At 47.4% G+C, this 22,988-nt stretch overlaps 2 protein-coding genes across 4 annotated transcripts in view; both read right to left on the reverse strand.

Annotated features, from left to right (window-relative positions):
* LOC122755383 (cytochrome P450 4A11-like) overlaps positions 1–1,836 on the reverse strand; it is a 35,198-nt gene extending 33,362 nt beyond the window's left edge. Inside the window, exon 1 of the mRNA XM_044003757.1 lies at positions 1,648–1,836. Coding sequence (XP_043859692.1) covers positions 1,648–1,836 — 189 coding nt within the window. The remainder of the gene's footprint in view (positions 1–1,647) is intronic.
* Positions 1,837–4,101: 2,265 nt separating this feature from the next.
* Positions 4,102–22,988, reverse strand: part of LOC122725529 (cytochrome P450 4A6-like) — a 42,957-nt gene continuing 24,070 nt past the window's right edge. Inside the window, exons 4-12 of one of the 3 annotated variants that reach the window (XM_043962677.1) lie at positions 22,331–22,458; positions 16,748–16,872; positions 15,709–15,863; positions 13,077–13,183; positions 10,250–10,440; positions 9,999–10,132; positions 6,653–6,717; positions 5,611–5,693; positions 4,102–4,571 (exon numbers count right to left, since the gene is read on the reverse strand). In XM_043962677.1, the coding sequence (XP_043818612.1) occupies positions 4,406–4,571; positions 5,611–5,693; positions 6,653–6,717; positions 9,999–10,132; positions 10,250–10,440; positions 13,077–13,183; positions 15,709–15,863; positions 16,748–16,872; positions 22,331–22,458 (1,154 nt within the window). In that variant the 3' untranslated portion in view covers positions 4,102–4,405. The remainder of the gene's footprint in view (positions 4,572–5,610; positions 5,694–6,652; positions 6,718–9,998; positions 10,133–10,249; positions 10,441–13,076; positions 13,184–15,708; positions 15,864–16,747; positions 16,873–22,330; positions 22,459–22,988) is intronic. The other 2 variants (XM_043962678.1, XM_043962679.1) reach the window with 2 other exon arrangements.

The raw sequence follows: 22,988 nt of genomic DNA on the forward strand, positions 1-22,988 counted from the left end.
GGCTGGGTGACCCTGGAGAAGTCACTTCACTTCTCAAGGCCCCAAGGTGATTCTCTAATTCTAGGAGTTAGAGAAAGTACTGCTCTCTTTTGGGAGAAGGGGGGGGGGGCCTTACAGAGAGCTCTTTGCCCTGATGAAATCACAGGTCTAGTGAAAGCAAAAAGAATTCTCCTGAGTCCTCTTGCTCCATCCTGAGACTAAAGCTCTCTGACACTTTGTTTCCAGATACCATGGGGTGATCATCTGGCTATTAGAGTGTATCTGCTAAACATCTACCAAAATCCCTTGGGTACCAAACAGCCTGGCAGTCTTGGTGCCTTATTCTAGGCAGAGCATCTCTCATTGGCTCAGGTAACAGAGTTGCCAATCTGAGATCATTCTTGTCTATGGTAAGTTGGCAAGGTTGCCATAGGCAACAGACTGGGACCAAGCCAAGAAAGGTAGGAACAACCTGGCAGGGGTTCAGGGTCCAGGGTGCCCCCGCTTCCATGATTTGGGAGTGGCTTGTGAAATCTGAGAGGTCTTTGGATAGACCCCAAGCTTAATTTCATCATTCATGATTCATTTCTTTTGGATGAACATTATGCCCTATGAGCTTCCCCTTGAAAAGGCAAGAAGGGAGAATAGAGTGAGCCCCCAACATTCATTCCACCAACATTTATTAAGCACCTAGTGAGAGCTTAGTGTTTGGAATTGGGAGGGTGGGGGAAGACAGGGGTAGAAAACACAGATGAAGGAAATAGGGCCTGTTTCCTCGCAGATCTCAGTGTTCCGATGGGGCAGATAAGACAATCACCCAAGGGATAATGAAGTCAGGACTACCAGGGAGACTATGAGCCCTCGAATTCTGGAGGAGAGAAAGATGACATCTCACTAAGACAAGGCTCAGGGGGACAAAGAACAGATCTCTTCAAATACTCGGAGGGCTATCACATAAGAGAGGGACTGTGTGGCCCCAGAGGGACGACCAGTACAAAAAGTCTTTTTCTGGCTCAATGTCTGGTCAAACATTCTGAGAATGAGAGCTGACAATGGAATATACTACATGTAAGGTAGTGAGCTCCCCGTCACTGGAAGCATTTGAAGGATGGAGCAGCTGTAGTGTAGGAGAAAGATCCAGATCATCTGGATTCTAATCCTAGTTCTGTCTGTAGATAGTTCTGTCATTTGGGAAAGTCAGTTTGAGTCCAAATGCCCAGCACTACAGCTGTTTACTAAATGCTCTTTGACTGACTGACTAACAGACACGGCCCTTGTTTTCCTCATCCACCAAGTGGGGAAGTTGGACTAAATACTAAAATCACAAATTTTGAGCTGAAAGCAACCTTGAAGGCCATAGAGTCCAGCTCCCTGCCTCGCTGGGCCATGGTCTCTAAAGGCTCCCGGATGGATGATTTCCTTTAGGCTTCTCCATTCTTTGTCTGGTGAAGGCTTGATGACCATGGTCAGGGGAATTGCAGAGAACATCCCTGCTGAAGCCTTGGCTGGACTCGGTGCCTCTGAAGGGTCTCCCACCTCAGACTCTATGGCTGACGCTTCAAGTCCCAGCCCCTATGCCTACACAGGACCCTCCATAGATGAGCAGATGGACAGATGCCTCTCACATCCAATCGCAGCCACACTGCCTCCTCCCAGGACCTCACCTACCTCCAACACGTTCCCATAGAGCCAGTGGGAAGAAGGGCCTGGAAAACTCTGGAAATCTCGAAGCAGCCTCTGCCTGCGCAGGTACAACTGGACCCCCTTCAGCATCAGCAGGCCCAGACCCAGCAGGAAGGTCGAGAGAAACCCAGATGTATTGTCCCTGAGCCAGTCAGAGGAGAGCAGAGAGCTCATGATGCCACTGCCCCAGTCACACTCTCTGCCCCACCTAGCGCATTCTTGTCTCTTCCATCCTTTATACCAGGATCTTTATAGCCTCTGTCAGCAGACTTGGCCCCAGTCACAAACCAGAGTTCACTGCCTCCACTCACATTCAGGGCACTGGGGAAATCAGGAAAACAGAAAAATCATCTGGGATTTGGAGTCTGAGGGAGCACCTAAGTCACCTCCTGGGGTGGTGGGGCAAAGGGGACAGTGCTAAGCCTTCCAGAACTCATGGAACAACTAAGCGGTCCATAGGTAGAGAGGGAAAGTATTTTGCAATTTCACTCAGAAGGGGAAAGATCTGCCCCCTCACTGGAGAGACCCACAAATGTATCTGCAAAGGAGGGGCCAGCCTGGGAATGGGGTGCGGTGTAGAGGCACACACCTAGAGCTATACAGCACATGAAAAGCCATCTAGTCCAGCCCCTTTATTTTGAAGATGAGGAAACTGAGGCATATATATCAAGTGACTTGCCCAACATCACAAAGACAGTAAGGATAAGAGGTAGGATCCGAACACAGGTCTTGTCAAGGGTAGGATTTGAATACAGGCCAGTGATCTTTCCATTGGGCCAGGAAGAGGAATGGGTAAGCCTTCCTGTCAGGACAGGGATCCTTTCTACAGGCTCTCGTTGACTGCAGTGGTGGAATAGGGTGCCTTTCAAAGATACTTGTCTGGCAAACAGCAGCATCGTGGCATGTGTGTGCATAATCCCTGGACCTTTGCTGAGCTGAATTGGACTAAAACTTTCTAGATTGAACTAAATAGTTAAGATTTCCCAGTAGGGATCATTGCAAACTTTCTGTTGTTTGTGGTTATCCCTACAATGCCAGCTAAGTGATGCTGCTATGTCCATAAAAGCACATGGGCAAAAACAGATAGGATCGTACTTTCATACTTTTCCACTGTTCTGACCCATGTTAATCCTGGGTCAGGCAGACGACGCTGGAAGCTTCCTATTGGATAAAACTCTTGACCGGCTGCAGTGAGTAATTTGCCTTAGAGAGTTAACTTAGATCTCCCGGTTTGGGCTCTCAATAAAGAAACTCCACCTACCTGAGCTCACTCAAGCTTGGTATCCATAAATGACCCTGAGAACTTCTCGGATTAGGAATGTCCCCTCCCACCTCTGGCACCAATCGCCTGTCCTCAGCCAAGCCCATTCTTGGGGTATACACTTGTACCCCAACTTGGAGCACGTTCTTTCCCCAGCACATCTCCCTCTGCCTCCACATGGTTGAGTTCCTTGAATTCCAGTGGATGCACTCACCTTCTTTTTCTGGGTGCCATTCACTGGATCTGGAGCTGAAATAGACCATTGAAGCCATCTGGCGCCTCATTTTGTAGTGGCATGTGTGTGCATGTGTGTGCAAGGAACTGCGGCCTTAGAGGGGGCCAGGAACACAAAGGTTGTATGAGGCAGAATTCGAACCTGCCTCTTCTCACTCCAAATCAAATGCCCTCTCTCCCCTTCACCACTCAGTCAGTTGATTAACAGTTTTTAACCATCTACTATGTTCCAGGCACTGGAGATACAAGGAGCTCACAGTCTAACAAAGGAGACGGTGTGCAAACAACCATGTACCAACAAGCTATGGAGAGAATAATTTGGAAAGAATCAGCCTTATTAATAGTGTTATTAATAACAATTCATATGAATATAATATAATCATATAATATAATATGTTATTAATAATCTAGCACCAAGGGGTAATTGGGGATTTTAGCCTCACACTGCTGACTCACACCAACCTTGCCAGGCACTAACATCCCCTACTCTTTCCCACATGAACACGAGTCTGCCATGTTATAGGTGTCAAGGTAAGGGGCAGGCGATAGGACAGCTCCCTCTGCTAGGTGACTCTCATTGGACAGCACCAGAAAATGAATCATCAGGGAGCTAGGTGGCACAGTGTATAGAGCACCGGCCCTGGATTCAGGAGGACCTGAGTTCAAATCAGGCCTCAGACACTTGACACTTACTAGCTGTGTGACCCTGGGCAAGTCACTTAACCCTCATTGCCCTAAAAAAAAAAAAAAGAAAGAAAGAAAATGAACTATCTGTCCCTGTCCAGTCCTCCAAGAGTGCTTCATTCCTTGCTTTCCCTGCTCTGGGGTCTACCCTGCCAGTGTCCCCATCCTCCCGCATACTTCCCTCTTTTCCTAATTGATGTCTCCTCTTCTTCCCTTTGCCCACAGCCACCCATCCCCCACAGAAAGCCATAGACCTGTGATCCGGTGATTGAATTTTTATTACAGATAAAAGTATTTGTGGGTAAACAGAGGAGGATGGAGGTGGGGCGGAGGATAGGTACACAAACACACCCCCCCAGCCCCAGCTGAGCCAGGGCAGGGCTGGCTGGCTAGGTCAAGGTTGGGGAGAGGGGCAAGGGAATGGGGGAGGGGAGGAGAGAGGGGAGGGAGTGGAGGAGGAAGTGGAGGAGGGAATGGGAGGAGAGAGGTTGAGAAGGGGAGGGGGAGGGGCGAGGGGCGGGATTAGGAGAAGGACGGCCATCTTCCTCCTTCAGGGTGGCATCCTCAGAGCCTCGTCAGCTTCAGGTGGATCCCGGTCTTGGATCTGAGGACCACCCTGGGGAAGCACTCTGGAGGCTGAGCGTCATCAGGGGCCAGGTGGAAGTGGAGCAGGGTCAGAGACATAGCCACCTTCATCTCGATCATGGCAAACTGCTGCCCGATGCAATTCCTAGGGACGCCGTGGGCAGCGAGAAGAGGAACCCACAAGCTCAGCAGAGGTTCAGGACCTTGGGGTCTTCTGCTGCCTATCTCTATGCCCAGCCCACCTCCCCAGCCCTGAATTCCCACCTTCGTCTCCTCGCCCTCACAGTCTGCTCCACCACACACACACACACACACACACACACACACACACAGAGCTCTCTTTGGACTCAGGTCACTCTTCTTTCCATCTGTCCCCGTCCTCCCCATCCTCCAAGGCCCACCTCTTCCAGGGAGTCCTCCCTGACTTCCAGTCACCACTGATCCCTCCTGTGTAGGAGCCAATGCTACCCACGTTGTCTCAGCCACACTCTGTCTTGTCTGGGTTTCCTTTTTGTAATTAGTGTCTCCCTACCCAGGAGCCCAAGCTGGATTGGACAGGGAAGGGGGATGGAGTCAGAGCTGGTGCCGTGGTCGTAGAGATAGAAAGGGTCAGATATGAGGCTTTTGTCAGCAGGCCTTGGCAACTGCCAGTGTGTGGTACAGAAGAGGGCAGGGGTGGGGAAGATGCCATTGAGGTTGCCAGCCTAGAAGCCTTCCTCTGAAGCTGATGGGAGGAAAAAGGGAAAGGGAACAAGCATCTACTATGTGCCAAGCACTGTTAAGCTCTTTACAAATATTATCCCATTTGTTCTCCATTTTACAGTAGAGAAACGTGAGGCAGACAGAGGTTAGGTGACTTGCCCAGGGTCACACAACAAATAAGTGTCTGAGGCTGAATTTGAACTCAAATCTTCTTGACTCCAGGCCCAGTGCTCTAACCACTGCATTACCTAGCTGCCTAGGAGAAGAAGATGGTCTCTGTTTGGAGCAGACTGTGATTAAGCAGCCAACAGCTCTGGAGGCAGCAGAAAATACATGTGGGTTTGGGGTTCAGGTGAGAGGTCACAGCTAAAGATGTATGTAGATGTGGAGTGATCTACCCACAAGCACATGTAATCACATGCACACATATACTTGCACACATATGTACATACATGCACAGATTATCTCCCAGAAAAACCCACCTGGAACCAGCAGAAAAGGGAAGGAAGGAGTGGGTGTGGCGGAAGGCAGAGTTCTCTGGGGAGAATCGGAGAGGATCGAACACCTGTCAATCAATGCCAGCATCAGTGGGAGGTTGGGGGGAGCTCCTACTTTCCTTGGCTCACAGGCCAAAGACATGGGAGGAAGATAATTCTCCTCCCCTTCCCCACCCTTCTACCAACTCCAGGCAACCTCCAACCTCCAACCTTTGGAATCCTTTGGTCGTCTGAGATCTCCACTTGGTTGTGATGCCATCTTGTGCCAACCACTTGACTGTTCTCCCAACTTGCTCAATGAGCTTAGCACCCAGCTCCCAGTCATCCTCCTTACCTCTTTCCCTACCCTCATCTTCTTGTGTTTCAATATTCATGTCAACCTCAGACCTCCCCATCTCTCTGAACTGCACCATGGCCAAAATTATGAAGTCTGAAATTCCTCTTCCCAACTACAACCACCTGTCCTGCCTCTCTCACTTCCATCCTAAGGCTGCTCTTAACCTTCATGGTGACCTTAAGTGCCCTGATCCATCTCTGATCCCATAGTCCATCTCCCCCCACCTCCAGATTTGCTTTTCTCCATATCCAGCTTGGACCCCAGGGTTTGCCTTTTTGATGTCTCATTGGCTGCTACACTAGACACTCTTGCCCATTTGATGAGGATTCCTTCACTTCTAACCTGTGGGTTCTGGTCACCGGGGACCCTCCCCTCACCCCCCCCCCCACTATCCACCTTTTCTGCTCTTAATCCAAGGCTACTGAAGCAAAGCATGACACGGAGCTGGTTTCATCAGCTGCAAATGCAGGGGCACCCCTGCCCTGGATGCTCAATGGTCACATCGCCTTTCTAGGCCTCAGTTCCCTCATCTGTAAAATGAGGGGATTGGCCTTTGTGGCTGCAGACAGAAGACTCTGTCACCCTCCCTACTCCACATTTCAAGGGAGCCTCAGCAAATGTCCCGGCCAGCTCCTGGCCAAGAATTCTAATGGAACCTTCGCCCCCATCCCCTCTAGGGGGCAGACACACCTCTGGCTCCGGCCACACGCTGGGATTGTGGTGAAGGGCGTATATGTTGAGAGAGACCATTGCTCCTGGAGAGACAAAAAAGAAACAGCCGGAGAGATACAAAGACTTGCTCTCCCCAACAATAACAACAGCAATAACAATGACTAGCTTCTATATAGCACTTTAAGGTTAGTTAATAAAGCGCTTTCCACATTATCTCATTGGACCCTATTATCATCAGAAAACTGAAGTAGGCAAAAGTTAAGTGACTTGCTCAGGGTCACACAGCTAGTAAAGCATCTGCGGCAGACCACATCCGACACTTTATCCACTGTTCTGTCTAATAACACTTAGGTGCTGGGCCCTCGGGCCACCAGCCTGGGAGTGATCTAAGGCCTAGTTTCATGGCAGGAGGCAGGCAGGCAGTAAGCTTGGCTATTTGGTCAGCAGAAGGGCTAATATCCCTATAGGTTCTGAGTGATAAAAGCTTCTAGGACCTAACCAGATCCCACTGGCACCTCACCATCTCCAGCCATGACTGGGGGTTGGGAGGGGGTGATACAAGCAGCCAGTGCATCAGGGTCAAAGGTTAGGGGAGGTCAGGTTGGGATCGAGTGAGTGACTAGGCCCTTGGAAATCCCTACTCAGCCTCAGAAGACCATGGGACTGTAGAACCTAGAACTGGAAGAAAGCCTCATTGAGTTCTACCTACTCATCTTATGGATGTAGAAATAAAGGCCCTGAAGTGACAGTGACTTGCCTAAGGTGACACCAGCGATGTCACCTGACTCCTCTGGAGTAAGGGGCAGGAGTATCACTAGAACCCAAGTTTCTAGGTGCCATCTAGGCTCCTTCCTCTCCACACCGCTAGCTCCTGATCACCTCTACCCTTTGGGCCTCCATGGCCCACAGACAGCCTGACACTAACCCAGCCTGGCTGTCAATGCTGGCTTCCCTTCCTCCTTGGCCCCATGTGAGGATTCCTGCAACCTAACGAAGTGCAAACGGACACAGAATGGGGAATTTGCCTAGTCATTGGCATGTACTCCTCTCATCTTGAGAAAGAGGAGACACTCGGGGCTTAGATGGAAACTATCAATCTAGACCAGGACTGGGAAGAACAAAAAATAGGATGAAACAAAGTACACTCTCAGGACAAGGGTATTCTCTGCCTGGACATCAGGGTCACCTCTCCCCAAACCTCTCTCTGGGCAGGAGGTTAGTAAACTCCAGAGGGCAAAATCCATAAGGGCCAGAGGGGCATTGACTTTTACTATTGTCGCTGAGACAAGTTGATGATCACTGGGTCAGGGAGGCAGCAGAGATTGCCAACATTCTGAGAAGGGTACCAGCTTCCCTCACACTCCATGAGCAGCAGAGGCTCTCTGGCTTCCAAGATCTCTACCAGCTCTTAATCCAGGACAGAACGATTGACACACCTGGTGACTGCCCAGCTCTCTTCTGGACCTCTCTGACTCTGAGGAAGTTTTTCCTGAGATCAAACCTAAACATGCTATCTAAGACTACACCCCCACACCCCAAGAATAAGGCCAATCTAGCAAGGGACAGTCCTCCAGCCATTCAAAAACGGAGATCATATTCCTTCTCCCTTCTCTCCTCCAGGTACAGGGATAAAACTGCAAGGGGTGGTGGGAATGGTGGGAATCCATCTTGTGATTCAATTCTGGAGCCAACTCAGTTCCCTTTCTGTTCCTTTATGGGTCTAGTCCAATTTCTGTCTTGTGAGAAAACCTTATTGCATTGTTTGGACCTAGCCCTGCGTGGCTGGGAGGCTGGACTACCTCTGTCTGCTGCTTAGAGACCCTTAACTAAGAACCTGGGTTATGCTGACCAGAAATCCTGTCAGATCCAAAGACTGATGCAAGGAGTTTTCTCACAATTATGCATCTCAATCAACACATATGTGTATCTGCAAACTGGCCTCAAATTATTTAATCAGTTCTTATTTCCATGTTCTTTTCTTTTTTCTTTTTTTTTTGCTGGGCAATGGGGGTTAAGTGACTTGCCCAGGGTCACACAGCTAGTAAGTGTCAAGTGTCTGAGGCCGGATTTGAACTCAGGTCCTCCTGAATCCAGGGCCGGTGCTTTATCCACTGCACCACCTAGCTGCCCCTCCATATTCTTTTGACTGAATACAGACACTTGTGGGTAGTGAGGTGCCTCTTTTTCTGATTTCAGAGAATTGTATTTGTTCATTCTTCCCCTCCCAGCTTGGAAAGTTCCTAATCTTTCCTCCAATTAGAAATCAGATTACCTAATTTTATATCCTGATGAATTGTTTCCTTTTAATTAATTAGTCTTATTTTTAATGCATAAAAATCTGTCTCGCCTTGTATTCTGGGTCTGGTGCTAAAGCTGAGGGGCCTGGGCCCAGTTTGTTGGGCTGTTGGCATGCATTGCTTAATAAATTGATTTTTGGGGTGGCTAGGTGGCGCAGTGGATAGAGCACCGGCCCTGGAGTCAGGAGTACCTGAGTTCAAATCCAGCCTCAGACACTTAACACTTACTAGCTGTGTGACCCTGGGCAAGTCACTTAACCCCAATTGCCTCACTGAAAAAAAAATTAAAATAAATTGATTTTCTTGGAAACTTGAACCTTTGTTTCCTCAACCATTTCATCTCTCACCTGCTACATGGGGTAACCATTCCCAGCCCCATTCCAGTCAATGGCTTTCTGGCCTCATTTTGGTTCCCTGATCCTGATCATTTTGATCACCCTTTCCTGACACTCTTCCCTTGAAGGGGACCCTTTCCTGGAGCCATAAGTGGCATTGGGGTGAAACAGCAGGTAGAGCACTGAGCCTGAAATAAGTCAGGAAGACCTGAGTTCAAATTTGACTCCAGATACTAGCTTGTGACCCTGTGCCTCGGTTTCCTCATCTGTAAAATCAGCATAACAATATCACCTACCTCCCAGGATTGTCATAGGGATCAAATGATATAATATTTGTAAAGCACTCAGCGTGGGGCTTGGCACACAGTAGATAGATACTTTATTTGTTTGGTTGGTTTTTTTGGTGGGGCAATGAGGGTTAAGTGACTTGCCCAGGGTCACACAGCTAGTAAGTGTCAAGTGTCTGAGGTTGACACTGTTGAACTCAGGTCCTCCTGACTCCAAGGCCAGTACTCTATCCACTGCATTACCTAGCTGCCCCCAGTAGATAGATACTTAATAAATGCTTGTCCCCTTGCCTTCCCTGGGGAACTTTGTGGGAGCTGGAAGGTCCTATAATTCACTTGTTGAAGAGTTTTCATGACTGCACTTTGAAAGGTTGTCAAGTCCAACCTCCCCCAGGAAGCCGGCCCCACAGGCTTGGAGAAGGAACCTGTGGAACCCCCTTATTACCTGCAGGTAAGGAACGACCATCGGGGAAGGTGAGGGGCTTGCTGAGCCTCCTGGAGATGACTGGGACCGGAGGATAGAGGCGGAGGGATTCCTTGATGCACATGGTGGTGTATGGCATCTGGCTCAGGTGCTCCCTGGAAGCGGAGGAGAGTGAGAGATGAAGAGGCTGAAGACGGGCTCGGGAGAGGGAGCTTCAGACCGGGAATCGGACAACTCGGGACGGAAGCAGAGCCTGATCCTGCAGTCCTCACCAGCTGATTGATGTCCCGTCTCCAAGGATGCCCCTGAGCTCCTCCCGGCATTTCTGCTGGTGCTCGGGGTTCATGGCCATAGAATAGAAAAGCCAGGAGATGCCACTGGCGGTGGTGTCGTGCCCCTCAAACATGAAAGTGTCCACCTCAGCCCTCACCTCCTTGTCCGACAAGGTGTCGCCATTCTCTGTCTGTGGAAGAGAAGCCACTAATGTCAGGGACCAGCCCCCCCTTTATCAAGGGTCTGCCAAGTGCAGGAACTTGTGCCAGGGTAGGGAGGAAGTTTAGAGAAGACTCGGACCCCGCTCTCACAAAGCCCACAGCCAGCCCACTCAAGGGATAAGACTCAAATGCTCATAACTCCAAACTCCAATGAAAAGTAATGTTAAACGGAGCAAAGGAAAAGGCAAGGTCGACTGTGGCTTCGGGGAAAGTTTCTGGAAGGAGGTGACTCTCCATCTGGGCATTCAAAGAAGGCGTATTTATTTTTGTATCACGAGTGCCCAACAGAACGCCTCAGTGATCACTTACTAAGTGCTTAATGGAAGTTTTGTTTCTGTCTGCTTTCTTTCACAATCTGGCTAATGGGGGGGGGGGATAAACCAAATAAAATAAAATAAAATAAAATAAAATAAAATAAAATAAAATAAAATAAAATAAAATAAAAAGTGCATATTGGATTGAATTATTAAAGTAGGAAAGAGGTAGTTTGGGAAATAGAGATTATGAGTTCTGTTTGAGACGTTGAATTTGAGATTGCTACAGGAAACTCAGTTCAAGATGCCCAAAAGACAGTTAGTGATCCAAGAGAGGAGCTCAAGGGGGAGACTAAAGCTAAATAAGATAAAAATAAAGAGTTAAAAAAAATAGGGAGAGTGAGAATAATTAGTGATCAGCCTACATGCTTGACTGATATCCATGGATTTTCAAGAAATCTATATAGGAATGCCCTGACCTCTTGGGTGAACTCACTGAGGACTCATAGGAAGATATGGACAAGGATCTTGAAGGGTGAAAGGGCATGGATGGATCCCAAAATGCCCTGTTGAATATCAGCACCATTACATCAAGGTGGGATATATTTCTATCAAAATATGGGAGTATCAAAATCAGCTCACAAAGGGGCAGCTATGTGACTCAATGGATAAAGCACTGGCCCTGGATTCAGGCAGACCTGAGTTCAAATCCAACCTCAGACACTTGACACTAGCTGTGTGACCCTGGGCAAGTCACTTAACCCTCATTGGCCCACAAAACAAAAACAAACAAAAATCAGCTCACAAGATTTACACACACGCACACACGCACACACACACACACACATATCCATGGCTAAATACAGTAACAGGAGCTGCTCATGATAATGAGTGGCAACACCTAAGAGAGCAGATCACAGCTATGAAAAGATCAGATTCAAACTATTGACTAGAGAAATGCAAATTAATACAACCTTGAGGTACCAGCTCATACCTATCAGATTGGCTAATATGACAAAAAAAGGAAAATAATAAATGTTGGAGAAGCTGTGGAAAAACTGAAACACTAATGCATTGTTGTTGGAGTTGTGAACTGATCCTACCATTCTGGAGAGCAGCTTGGAACTATGCCCAAAGGGCTATAAAACTGTGCATACCCTTTGACCCAGTAGTACCACTACTGGGTCTGTATCCCAAAGAGATCATAAAAAAGGGAAAAGGACCCACATGTACAAAAATATTTTGTAGCAGCTCTCCTTATGGTCACAAAGAATTGGAAATTGAGGGAATGCCCATCAACTGGGGAATGACTGAACAAGTTGTGGTATATAAATGTAATGCAATACTACTATGCTATAAGAAATGATAAGCAGGCAGATTTCAGAAAAATCTGGAAAGACTTAAGTGACCTGATGCTCAGTGAAGTGAGCAGAACCAGGAGAACACTGTACACAGTAACAGCAACATTGTATGATGATCAATTGTGATAGACTTAGCTCTTCTCAGAAACACAATGATCCAAGACAATTCCAAGGGACTCATGATGGGAAATGTTCTCCACATCCAGAAAAAAGAACTGTGGATTCTGAATACAGATTGAACCATACTGTTTCTACTTTGTGTGTGTGTGCGTGTGTTTTTCTTTTTTTAGGTTTTTCCTTTTTGTTCTGATTCTTCTTTCACAACATGACTAATGAAGAAATATGTTTAATGTGATGGTACATATATTAGATTATTATTATTAATTATAATTATTAACAATAATATTAGATTGCTTTCTGTCCTGGGGAGGGGGCAGGGAATGGAGGGAGGGAGAAAAATTTGGAACTAAAAATCTTATGAAAACAAATGTTGAAAAATATCTTTTTGGGGGGAGCTAGGTGGTGCAGTGGATAAAGCACTGGCCCTGGATTCAGGAGGACCTGAGTTCAAATCCAGCCTCAGACACTTGACACTTACTAGCTGTGTGACCCTGGGCAAGTCACTTAACCCTCATTGCCCCACAAAAAAATTTTTTTTAAAAGAAAGAAAAAAGAAGACTATCTTTACATGTAACTGGAAAATAGTAAAATACTTTTATGATTTTAAAAAAAAGAAAAGATCAGATTTGAGAATGGTCCTGTGGGCCACAGAGACCCTACCTAGACACTCTGGCCCCACCAGCTAAACGGCCTCTCAAATCAGAATGACCACTCCCGCCAGGTGCCCCACGTTCACTCTGGCTTGTGTCTCTCATTACATCAACATAGGGAAGAGGGGGAAGCGCCAAAAAAGGGAAGGAGTGAAGAAGGGATGGGAAACTGCTTTCCTCCTGCCTAAGGGCAAACCACCCGGGGTTGGCCGCCTCTCACCTTGGCACAGAGAAGGATGTCCACGAAATCCAAGTGTCTTTTCTTCAAGACGGCCTCCAAGCCTCCTTCTTCATGGAGGTGCTGCTTCCTCTTCCTAATCACCTTGTCTGTAGGAAAGTGGTTGGTGGTCATGGACCACTGTACCCAAGCTCCCTTGGGAAGTAGGGAGCTCTCCATGCCCATGGGTAGTTGTGTTACCCACAGAAAACTCTCTGTGTGCTCCTTCCATGGTGAAGAAAGCACTGAACTTGAAGTCAAGAAGGACTAGGCTCCAATCCTGCCTTGGATATTTCCTAGCTGTGTGACCCTGGACTCTCAAACTATGCTCCTAGGAACTCTCACACCTCTATCTCCTCTCCACTGAGGAGTGCCGAGAGAAGTTGTGCATGTGTGTGTGTGCGTGTGTGTGTGTTTGAAATTAGGATTCTTTTTTTTTTCTTAGAGAGGCAATTGGGGTTAAGTGACTTGCCCAGGGTCACACAGCTAGTAAGTGTTAAGTGTCTGAGGCCGGAGCTGAACTCAGGTACTCCTGACTCCAGGGCCGGTGCTCTATCCACTGCGCCACCTATCCGCCCCTGAAATTAGGATTCTAAGTGCTTTCCTTCTGAAATTTCTACATCCTCATCTATATTACGTATGGCCATGATTGCATACATATTCTTTCCCCCATTGGAATGATAGTTCCTTAAGAATGAGAACAGTATTTGCTTTTCTTTGTATCCCAAAGGCTTAACACCATGCTTGGCACATAGTAGGTACTTAATAAATACTTGTTTACAGGATACTATCAGAAAGACCTGGGAGCTGCTAGGTGGTGCAGTGGATAGAGCACCGGCCCTGGATTCAGGAGGACCTGAGTTCAAATCCAGCCTTAGACACTTGACACTTGCTAGCTGTGTGACCCTGGGCAAGTCACTTAACCCCAATAGCCCCACAAAAAGAAAGAAAGGAAGAAAGAAAGAAGGAAAGAAAAAAGAAGAAAGACCTGGAAGGACCTGCATGAGCTGATACAGCAATATTGTGAGATGATGCGCTGTGAATGACTTGGTTATTTTCAGCAATGCAATGATCCAGGACAATTCTAAAAGTCTAATGAAAAATGCAATCCATCTACAGAGAAAGAACTGATAGTATCTAAATACAGACTGAAGCATAATTTTTTGTTAGTTCCTTTATCTAAAGTTTTGTTTTTGTCTGTGTTGTTTTTTTTCCACAACCTGGCTAATGTGGAAATGTTTTTGCATGACTGCTCATGTATAGCTTATACTGAATTGCTTGAGTTCTGGGGGGGGGAGGGGTTGGAAGGGAGGGAGGGAGGAAGAGAATTTGGAATACAAAGTTTAAAAAAAAGATGTCAAAAATAAAATAAAATAAATGCTTGTTTACTTATTTTTATTAATGAATGTGAGTTGAGTATATTTGAGTATATGAGCATGTGTGTGAGTTCATGAATATATGTGTATGAGAGTGTCTGAATGTAACCAGGGGCTCAGTTGCTTACAACTCTCCTCAGTGATGTTGACATCCCCAAAGAAAATCTGGACTCATGAATCTTCTCTCTTTAAATTGGAAGCGAGAACTATGTTCTCCCAGACTCTTGCCAATTCTTGCCCTCATGCAGGAACAGAGCACCAACCAATCAGTCCCCACCAGTGAGCAGAGTCTTATACCACCAGGCTTGAACTTCTGGGTACTCAATTATGTGAGGGTATATGTATCCATCAATAAAAAAGCATTAATCACTGGCTCTGGAGTCAGGAGTACCTGAGTTCAAATACGGCCTCATACACTTAACACTTACTAGCTGTGTGACCCTGGGCAAGTCACTTAACCCCAATTGCCTCACTAAAAATTAATAAATAAATAAATTAAATTAAAAGGCATTAATTAGGCACCAACTGTGTGCCACCACATATTGTGTCATGAGCGAGAATAGTTGTGTTTAAATGATGAAATTTCAGAGCTGAATGGACCTTGAGAGGTCATTGGCCTCTCTTCCTCAAACCTTGCCAGGACCCAATCAAATACACAAATATACACACTGACACTGCCACAGCTTTAGTTATCAGTAGGAATTTCTTGTCCATCCAAAACTAATCTCGTAGTAGATAGGACGATTTGAAGAGAGCTTGTCCCTCTGAGATAGATGAAGGTCACTCTCTGGGAGATTTTTCATGCCCAGATATGACCCATCCTTCCACAGATCTTTTCCTGTGCCTAGACCCATGCTAGGCCCAGTGCAGGAGATGGAGAGGACTGAGACTCTCCCACTGGGGATTCAAAGTTGAGAGGATCATTTGCCTCTAGATGCTTATCCTGGAGAAAAGAGGGCCCAGGGGGATTAGGGTCACTGACTCCAACTCTCTGAAGGTCTGTGGGGTAGATTCAGCTTGACCCTGGAAGGGAGAACTGGGAATGATGGGTAGAAGTCAGAGGGCTTCTGATTTCTGCTCATGATAAGCAATAGGCTAGCCAGAGCACCTGTGACATCCCCATTAGGCAGAAGCTAGATGACGACCTCCCAGGCACACTGGAGAAGGGGGTTCTTTTGCTAAGTGGTATCTCACCCATTCTGAGATCCCACAATGCCCTGGTGAAAGAACAAATTCCTTTAGGCAGGGGCAAGCAGTACCTGTGTACTCATGGGCCCAACGAGCAGACTGGCGAGATTGGTAGCCCTGGGGACTGAACCAGTAGATGAGGTCGTTGTGATAGAGGCTGTACCGAACCCGCTCAAACATCAGGTTCCCCTGCTCCCGCACGGCTCGGATGTAGTCATCAGCGTTCCTGTGGGGAAGAAGGGTGCAGGGTGGATTAAGGTCCCATGCCAGCCAAAATGGGAAAAGAGCATTTTGTCTGACAGGAAAAGCAGGGACAATATGATGAAATGACCCAACACATCAATCACTTTGCAAGCCCCAAAGTGCCACATAAACACTAGCCATTAGTGGTATTATCATTTCATTGGCTTTAGGGACTCCCTGGTGTGGAAAGTCCCTCTACCAATGCAGGTCAGTACCTTGACTAAACTTAGAGTAGCCTGGGGCATTGAGAGGTGAGGCGATTTGCAAGGGGCATCAAACAACCATTTCATGTCAGAGGCTGGGCTTGATCCCAGATCTTACTGGCTGTCAGGTCAGCTCTAGCCATTGTCCCCCATTGCCTTTTGACTGAGCAGGGATGAAGTTCAATTCAAGAAGCATTTTTTTTAGTGAGGCAATTAGGGTTAAGTGACTTGCCCAGGGTCACACAGCTAGTAAGTGTCAAGTGTCTGAGGTCAAATTTGAACTCAGGTCCTCCTGAATCCAGGGCTGGTACTTTATCCACTGCACCACCTAGCTTCCCCCTCAAGAAACATTTATTGAGTGCCTCATGATATACTGGGTACTAGGCAAATGTATAAAGATAACAGAAATGAACCAGTCTTTGCTCTCAAGGAATAGGGGACAACTAGGGAGAGATAGCCTGAACAAAGAAAATTCAATCTAGACATATTAATTGGGGGGGGGGCAGGACTGGGAAGTAGGGGGGGGACACATCAGGCTGGGCTCCCTCTAGGAGGAGGTCAGAGAGCTGAACTTTTAAGGGAGAGTAAACAATGACCATTGTTGGTCAGCTCAGTGGTAGCCCCTGGGCTGCAGGGGAAGGTGGACAATCGGGCCATCACTGACCTCTCTATCTGGCAGTTGCTCTGGTGGCTGAAGGCACATTTCATGAGTGTGTCCAGGGTCATCAGGCTGACGTGCTCAAAGACCTCCAGGCTCGAGCCCTGGTTACTGAGCTTCTCCCATTTATTCTGGAGCAGAAGAAGGCATCACAGGCTCTAAGCATGCATGGCTCTCCTGCTGCAGGCAAACCAAGCCCTTTCCCATGTTCCCCATTCCTGGCCAACTGGATGCTCCCTCCATAGCCCACCTTGCCCCACCCTCTCCAGTCTCTGTATTCTGCTGATACCATCCACAAGGCCTGGAATGTCCTCCACTCCCCCCATCTTCCCAAGCCTCTTGCTTCCTTCTAGGCCCAGCTCAGACACCATAGCCTCCTCCAGAAAGCCCCCCATCCCCAAAGCAGAAAGTGATCATCCCCTCCTCAGGTTCCTCATGATCCTTTGTCTGGATGTTTTTGGCTTTCCCTTGCATTTGCTCAGAGACCCTCAGAGCTGGGGGCAGAGAGGGAAGGGGCCATAGAACAGTGAATATCAGAGCTGGCAGAGAGCTTAGAACAGTGAGTGTCAGAGCTGGGAGGGAGCTTAGAATAGGGTGTCAGAGCTGGGAGAGAGTTTAGAACAGTGAATGTCAGAGATGGAAGGGAGCTTAGAACAGAGGGTGTCAGAACTGGGATGGAGCTTAGAACAGTGAATGTCAGAGCTGGAAGGGAGCTTAGAACAGAGGGTGTCAGAGCTGGGAGAGAGTTTAGAACAGTGAATGTCAGAGCTGGAAGGGAGTTTAGAACAGAGGGTGTCAGAACTGGGGTGGAGCTTAGAACAGTGAACGTCAGAGCTAGGAGAGAGCTTAGAACAGACGGTGTCAGAGCTGGGAGAGAGTTTAGAACAGAGAATGTCAGAGCTGGGAGGGAGTTTAGAACAGTGAATGTCAGGGCTGGGAGATCCCTCAGAGGCATCTGCTACAAACCACACCTGATTAAGGATGTCTTTATCTGGTCATTCAACCTCTACTTATAGACATCCAGGAAAGATGTCTTGGAAGGAACACTACCTCCTGAGGCCACTCACCCCACCCTGAGAACAATCATTGTCATCGTTAGCTTTGTTCTGCATCTCCTTTGAATCAGAGATAGTTATCAACTTGGCCTCCCCACATTCAATTATCAATTCTTTGAGAGAAACGTCAGGGTCCGGTCTTTCCTTGTGTCCCCAGGAGCCATCTCTGGGCCTTGTATAGATTATTCATTTAATAAGTAAAATTTTAATCAAGTTATCTTTTTCAAGCCTGTGTCTGCAACCTGACCAGGTCTTTAAGGATATAAAAAGAAGTGCTCCCATACTGGAGGCAGGATGTGCTTGAAGTGAATTGTGAATTTTCAGGGGAAACTTTCCTCTCAGTGATTTAATGCAGTAATTTATTGATTCTATCATTTCACAATCTATATCTAGTGGGATAAGTGACCCAAAGTAACACACAAACACACACACACACTCATACATGTACCTGTTGGTGCCCAGTCTCTATCAGTCTTGAAAAGCTAGAACTTTCTAGGTAGGAAACTGTCCTTTTAGGGTACACACACAACAAGGTTCCCTCATGTCACTTGTGCCCTCCCTGATGCATGATAATCCTCTTGCTCTTTCCTGGTCAGTTCTGAAGTCTTTCCCCCAACAGCTGTCCTGAGCCTTCTCTTCTGTCCATCAGACTCCTACACCACCATCTCCTTCCTCCTCCCAGCTGAGGACCTCTCCTCATGCTTCCCTCTCAGTCTCCAGCTTTCTCCCCTACCCTTTAAAACAACAACAGTAATCCCTCAATGACCCTTCATGATCCCTCCAGTTGTTAGTGTCCCCCAAATCCCTCTCTTTATTTTGAACACAGTGCACATTTCCTGTCCTTTAAACAACCCTTTACTTGCCCTACCCTTCCCTCCAGGAATCAAGGATGGCACCTACAGAGTGATCTTGGGATGACTGGGACAGTAGTTGTACCCATAACAGCAACAGGGAAATTGGGAAAATGCCAAATCCAATGGCCTTTTTTCAGTCCCCATCCCTCTTGACCTCTCAGAAACCTTTGACCCTCTCGATCCCCTTCTTCTCCTTGATGCCCTCTTCTCTCCTGAGCTCCAGTCTGATATCACAAACTGTCTGTTGGACATCTCCACCTGGATCTCTTGCAGGCGTTTCAAACTCAATATGTCTAAACCTGAACCCATTATCTTTCCCAAAAACCCAACTCTACTCCCAGTTTCCCTGTTACTGTCAGGGGTGCTACCATTCTTTCAGTCGCCCAAGTTTGTAACCTAGGAGTCATCCCCAACTTCTCATGTCACTCACCCCCCACCATATTGAATCAGTTGCCAAGTCTTATCCATCCCACTGCTGAAACAAATCTTGCACCTATCTCTTTCCCTCTACTCATAACATAACCACCATAGTTCAGGGAATCGATACCTGGATTATTGCAATAGCTTTCTAACTGGCCTAAAGCCTCTTCCCTCTCTAATCCATCCTTCACCTAGCTACCAAAGTGATTTTCCAAAATCCCAGGTCTAACCATATTACTCCTCTGTTCACAAACTTTTGGGCTAGGTAAGATGGTACACACCTATAGTCCCTGAAGCTAGATCACTTACACTCAGGCATTCTAGGCTGCAGTAGAACTAAACCCAGTTGAGTATCAGCAATGAGTCTGGCACTGGCCTGGGCAAGACAGAGAGACCCAATGTCAAAAAGAAGAATAAAATAATTATCCAGTGGCTCCCCAATCCTCTTTAGAATAAAATACAAACTCTCTGTCTGGCTTTTAAAAACCTTTCACAATGTAACCCCAGCTTATCTTTCCAAACAAATCACACATAATTCCCTCTCATGTGTTCCCCTATCTAGCCAAACTTGCTCTTCCTGGAACATGATATTCTATCTTGTTCCCCTATTCCTTTGAACATACTGTCCGTCATGCATGGAATCCTCTCTCTCTCCTCATGCCAACTTCTCGGAACCCCCATGTCCCTGTAAGGATCAGCTAGGGTACTTCCTCCTTCGAGATGCTTTTCATGATCCCCCAAAACACTCCATTTGTTTTGAACATAGTGTCTATTTCCTTATTCTTTCATGTAAGCTTCTTGAAGGCGTGGGTTATCTTTGGTTTTGCCTTTGTTTCCCAGTGCCTAAAATAAACCAGGAACTTCCTAAGATATTGTTGGCTGATTGGTACAGGTGGACATATCATCAGGAGCCTGCCTACATAGCAATCCATCTTTGGTAGTATCACAGTTATTGCTGACAATACATTCTAGCTATTTGGAATGAGGGGTGGTGGTGGAATAAGGGGAGAGGGGAATAAGAACTCATTCTACTACATCTCTCCAGTTTTGAAGAAAGGGCCTGGCCCTTTCCCTTGTGTAAGAATAAGGCTCTGCAGAATCAATCAGCCAATCCATCAAAATGTAAACAGGTTTGTGAATAAATCTGTAATTTATTTGAGAAGATTGTGGGGTTCTTATCATTGGAAAAAATGCAGATAAAATAATACAGGAGGCATCTTATTATTGGTTGGAAAGGTCAAGTAACGCTTTTTAGGCTACCTATAAAAACAACAAAACCATTCAGAGTTGGTAAGTCAAGTAGAGCCAGTCAAAAATGGAAGAATTCTATTTTGGATAATCTCCATATAAGAGTTGGAACCAAGGCCCATATGGGGTATTGACCTTTGGTGATAATGGTGGTGGGAAGTAGTTGAGAGTTTCTTTCTTTCTCACTCTACCCACTGACCATGTCATTGGAAAGACTGAACCAGTAGCAGACATAGGAAGTGCATCTATCTGGGATCAAAGAGACTGGAGGGAGTAGCAGAAGACAATATATCCGACCAGGAGCAATAGTATCAGGGAATATGACCCCTCATGGTGGAGAGAAGTGCTGGCTCTGGACTCTACAAGGTACTGACCCTCAGAACCCAGGAGAAAGCCAGGCCTAAAGGGAATTTCATGGGCACTCAATGAAGGGAGCAAGAGTTGTGAGTTAATCCTTTGTCCCTTGTGTTCTCTACCTGTATGCCTCACCATTTTTGTGCTTTAAGACTGTACCCACGGGGCAGCTAGGTGGCGCAGTGGATAAAGCACTGGCCCTGGATTCAGGAGTACCTGAGTTCAAATCCGACCTCAGACACTTGACACTTATTAGCTGTGTGACCCTGGGCAAGTCACTTAACCCCCATTGCCCCACAAAAAAAAGACTGTACCCACTTTCTCCAGGGGTGTTACGTGTATTTGTAGGAGAATATGCCCCAGACTAGGGAAGAGAATGTTTTTTGTAACTACTATTCTTATTATACCATCTTAGCAAATGTCTTTGCTAAAAGCTAAATAAGACTGCCTGATTGTTAGTGGGTAGCACACCAGTGGGGGTTCATGAGCAACAGTACTAGAAATCTCACCCCTCTAGGACCCTGAGGAGGAGGAGGAATAAGCAGCCCCACTGGGCACTCAACCCACCAATACAAATGCGGGTTGGGGGGAGTCACCTGAGTGGGGCGCTACACTTAGCAAGGACCACTCCTTTACAGAAGAGCCAAAACAACTGGTCTGAGGAAAATCAGGCCCCCAAAGCCATGTGATTACACTGAGGAAGCAGCTTCCTGTTAATAAGTCCTTCTTGATTCAATACCAACTTTTTCCTTGGAGTGGGGGGCAGGAAAAGGACACCTCTCCTGCATGGCTACCCTCAGCTCTCCTGCTTTGCGCCCAGTCTCAAGCCTGCATGGATGCCAACACATCTACCAGGCTCCAGTCCCTGTTCAGCTCTCATGCCTAAGTGTATGGATCTCACCTCACAGTGGTCGCAATTGTCAGCGCCCTTTCTATCACTATTCCCAATGGCCCTTGGTGGCTCCTTGCTTCTTACTGTCTGTCTCAGCTCCCACAGCCCTTCCTTGGACAGAAAATGTCCCTTCAGGCCATGGTGAGGACCTCCCTACTTGCCTTGAGCAACTCTTCCCACTCTCTCACTAGTTAACATGACTGAATTGTATTACCCTTCTTCAGCTCAGACCTCAGACAGAGTGCCGACCACTGAGTCAACACCTCTGACTAAATCTTTGGGGACTGGAGAAAAGCATAGACACCAGTTCCCATCTGTCTTTTTCTGCCTCCCATCATCTTCCTATGCCCTGCACTGGGGCCAGTCCATGAATAGTACCCTGGGGCTCAGAGAAACTCAAGAAAGTGTGAGAAGCAGCATTTGGGGGAGAAGGGACATGGGGTGCCTACCACCAAAACCTCAGCACCCCACAGCAGACTTCCTGAGGGTGTCCAATGCCTGTCCCAAAGGGGAACAGATGACCTCAGGAGGAAGCCACTGAAGATTCTCTCCCTGGAGGTCCGTAAGCAGAGACCAGGCGGCCTCTTGTTGGATATTGTAGCAATAAAGGGTGGGCCAGCTGGCCTCTGAAGCCCCTTCCAACTCTGGAATCCTATGAAGCATCACCAGGCATGGGTTGTGCCTGTGTGTCTATATGTGTATGTGTGTGTGTGAGTGGGCACGTGAGGGATTATATGTGCACATGGGCAGCCCAGGGGAGACTCACCAGCATCACTCGGACAGAGTCAGCCATCAGCGCCACATAAGGCTTCAGAATGTCATAATGGAAGGCAGGTGTGAGCAACCGCCGGTGCTGGAACCACACTGGTCCGTTCAGGATCAATAGCCCTTCCCCTGAGCCCAGGAGACACAGACAAAGGGTCAAAGCAGAGGCATAGAAAGGGCCTCAAGAGTCTGGGCCTGAGGAGAGGAAGTACATGGGAGGACTCTCCAAGGAGAAGCTTGAACACATTCCTGCCACTGACCTTTACTGACCTTAGTCTATGCATTTGGGACTCCTTCTTCTCATCTCTGGTAAAATCCTACCCATCCTTCAGGGGGCCAGGTGTCACGCTACCTCCTCCCAGCAGGAGGCCACAGTCTCTGATTCCTCTTAGCTGGGCAAGGACTTCACCCCCCACCCCACACCCATCCAGCACTCTCTTTCAGCCTTTCTTACATCCTGCCTGACATGGATCATGGGTATCTCCCATATTTGGGGCAGGGGAGGCAATGAGGGTTAAGTGACTTGCCCAAGGTCACACAGCTAGTAAGTGTCAAGTGTCTGAGGCTGGATTTGAGTTCAGGTCCTCCTGACTCCAGGGCCAGTGCTTTATCCACTGCACCACCTAGCTGCCCTCCCCCATATATTTTCTAAGAAACTA

This window comes from Dromiciops gliroides, chromosome 4 (genome assembly GCF_019393635.1).
Source record: "Dromiciops gliroides isolate mDroGli1 chromosome 4, mDroGli1.pri, whole genome shotgun sequence".
In the NCBI taxonomy this organism is placed as follows: domain Eukaryota; kingdom Metazoa; phylum Chordata; class Mammalia; order Microbiotheria; family Microbiotheriidae; genus Dromiciops; species Dromiciops gliroides.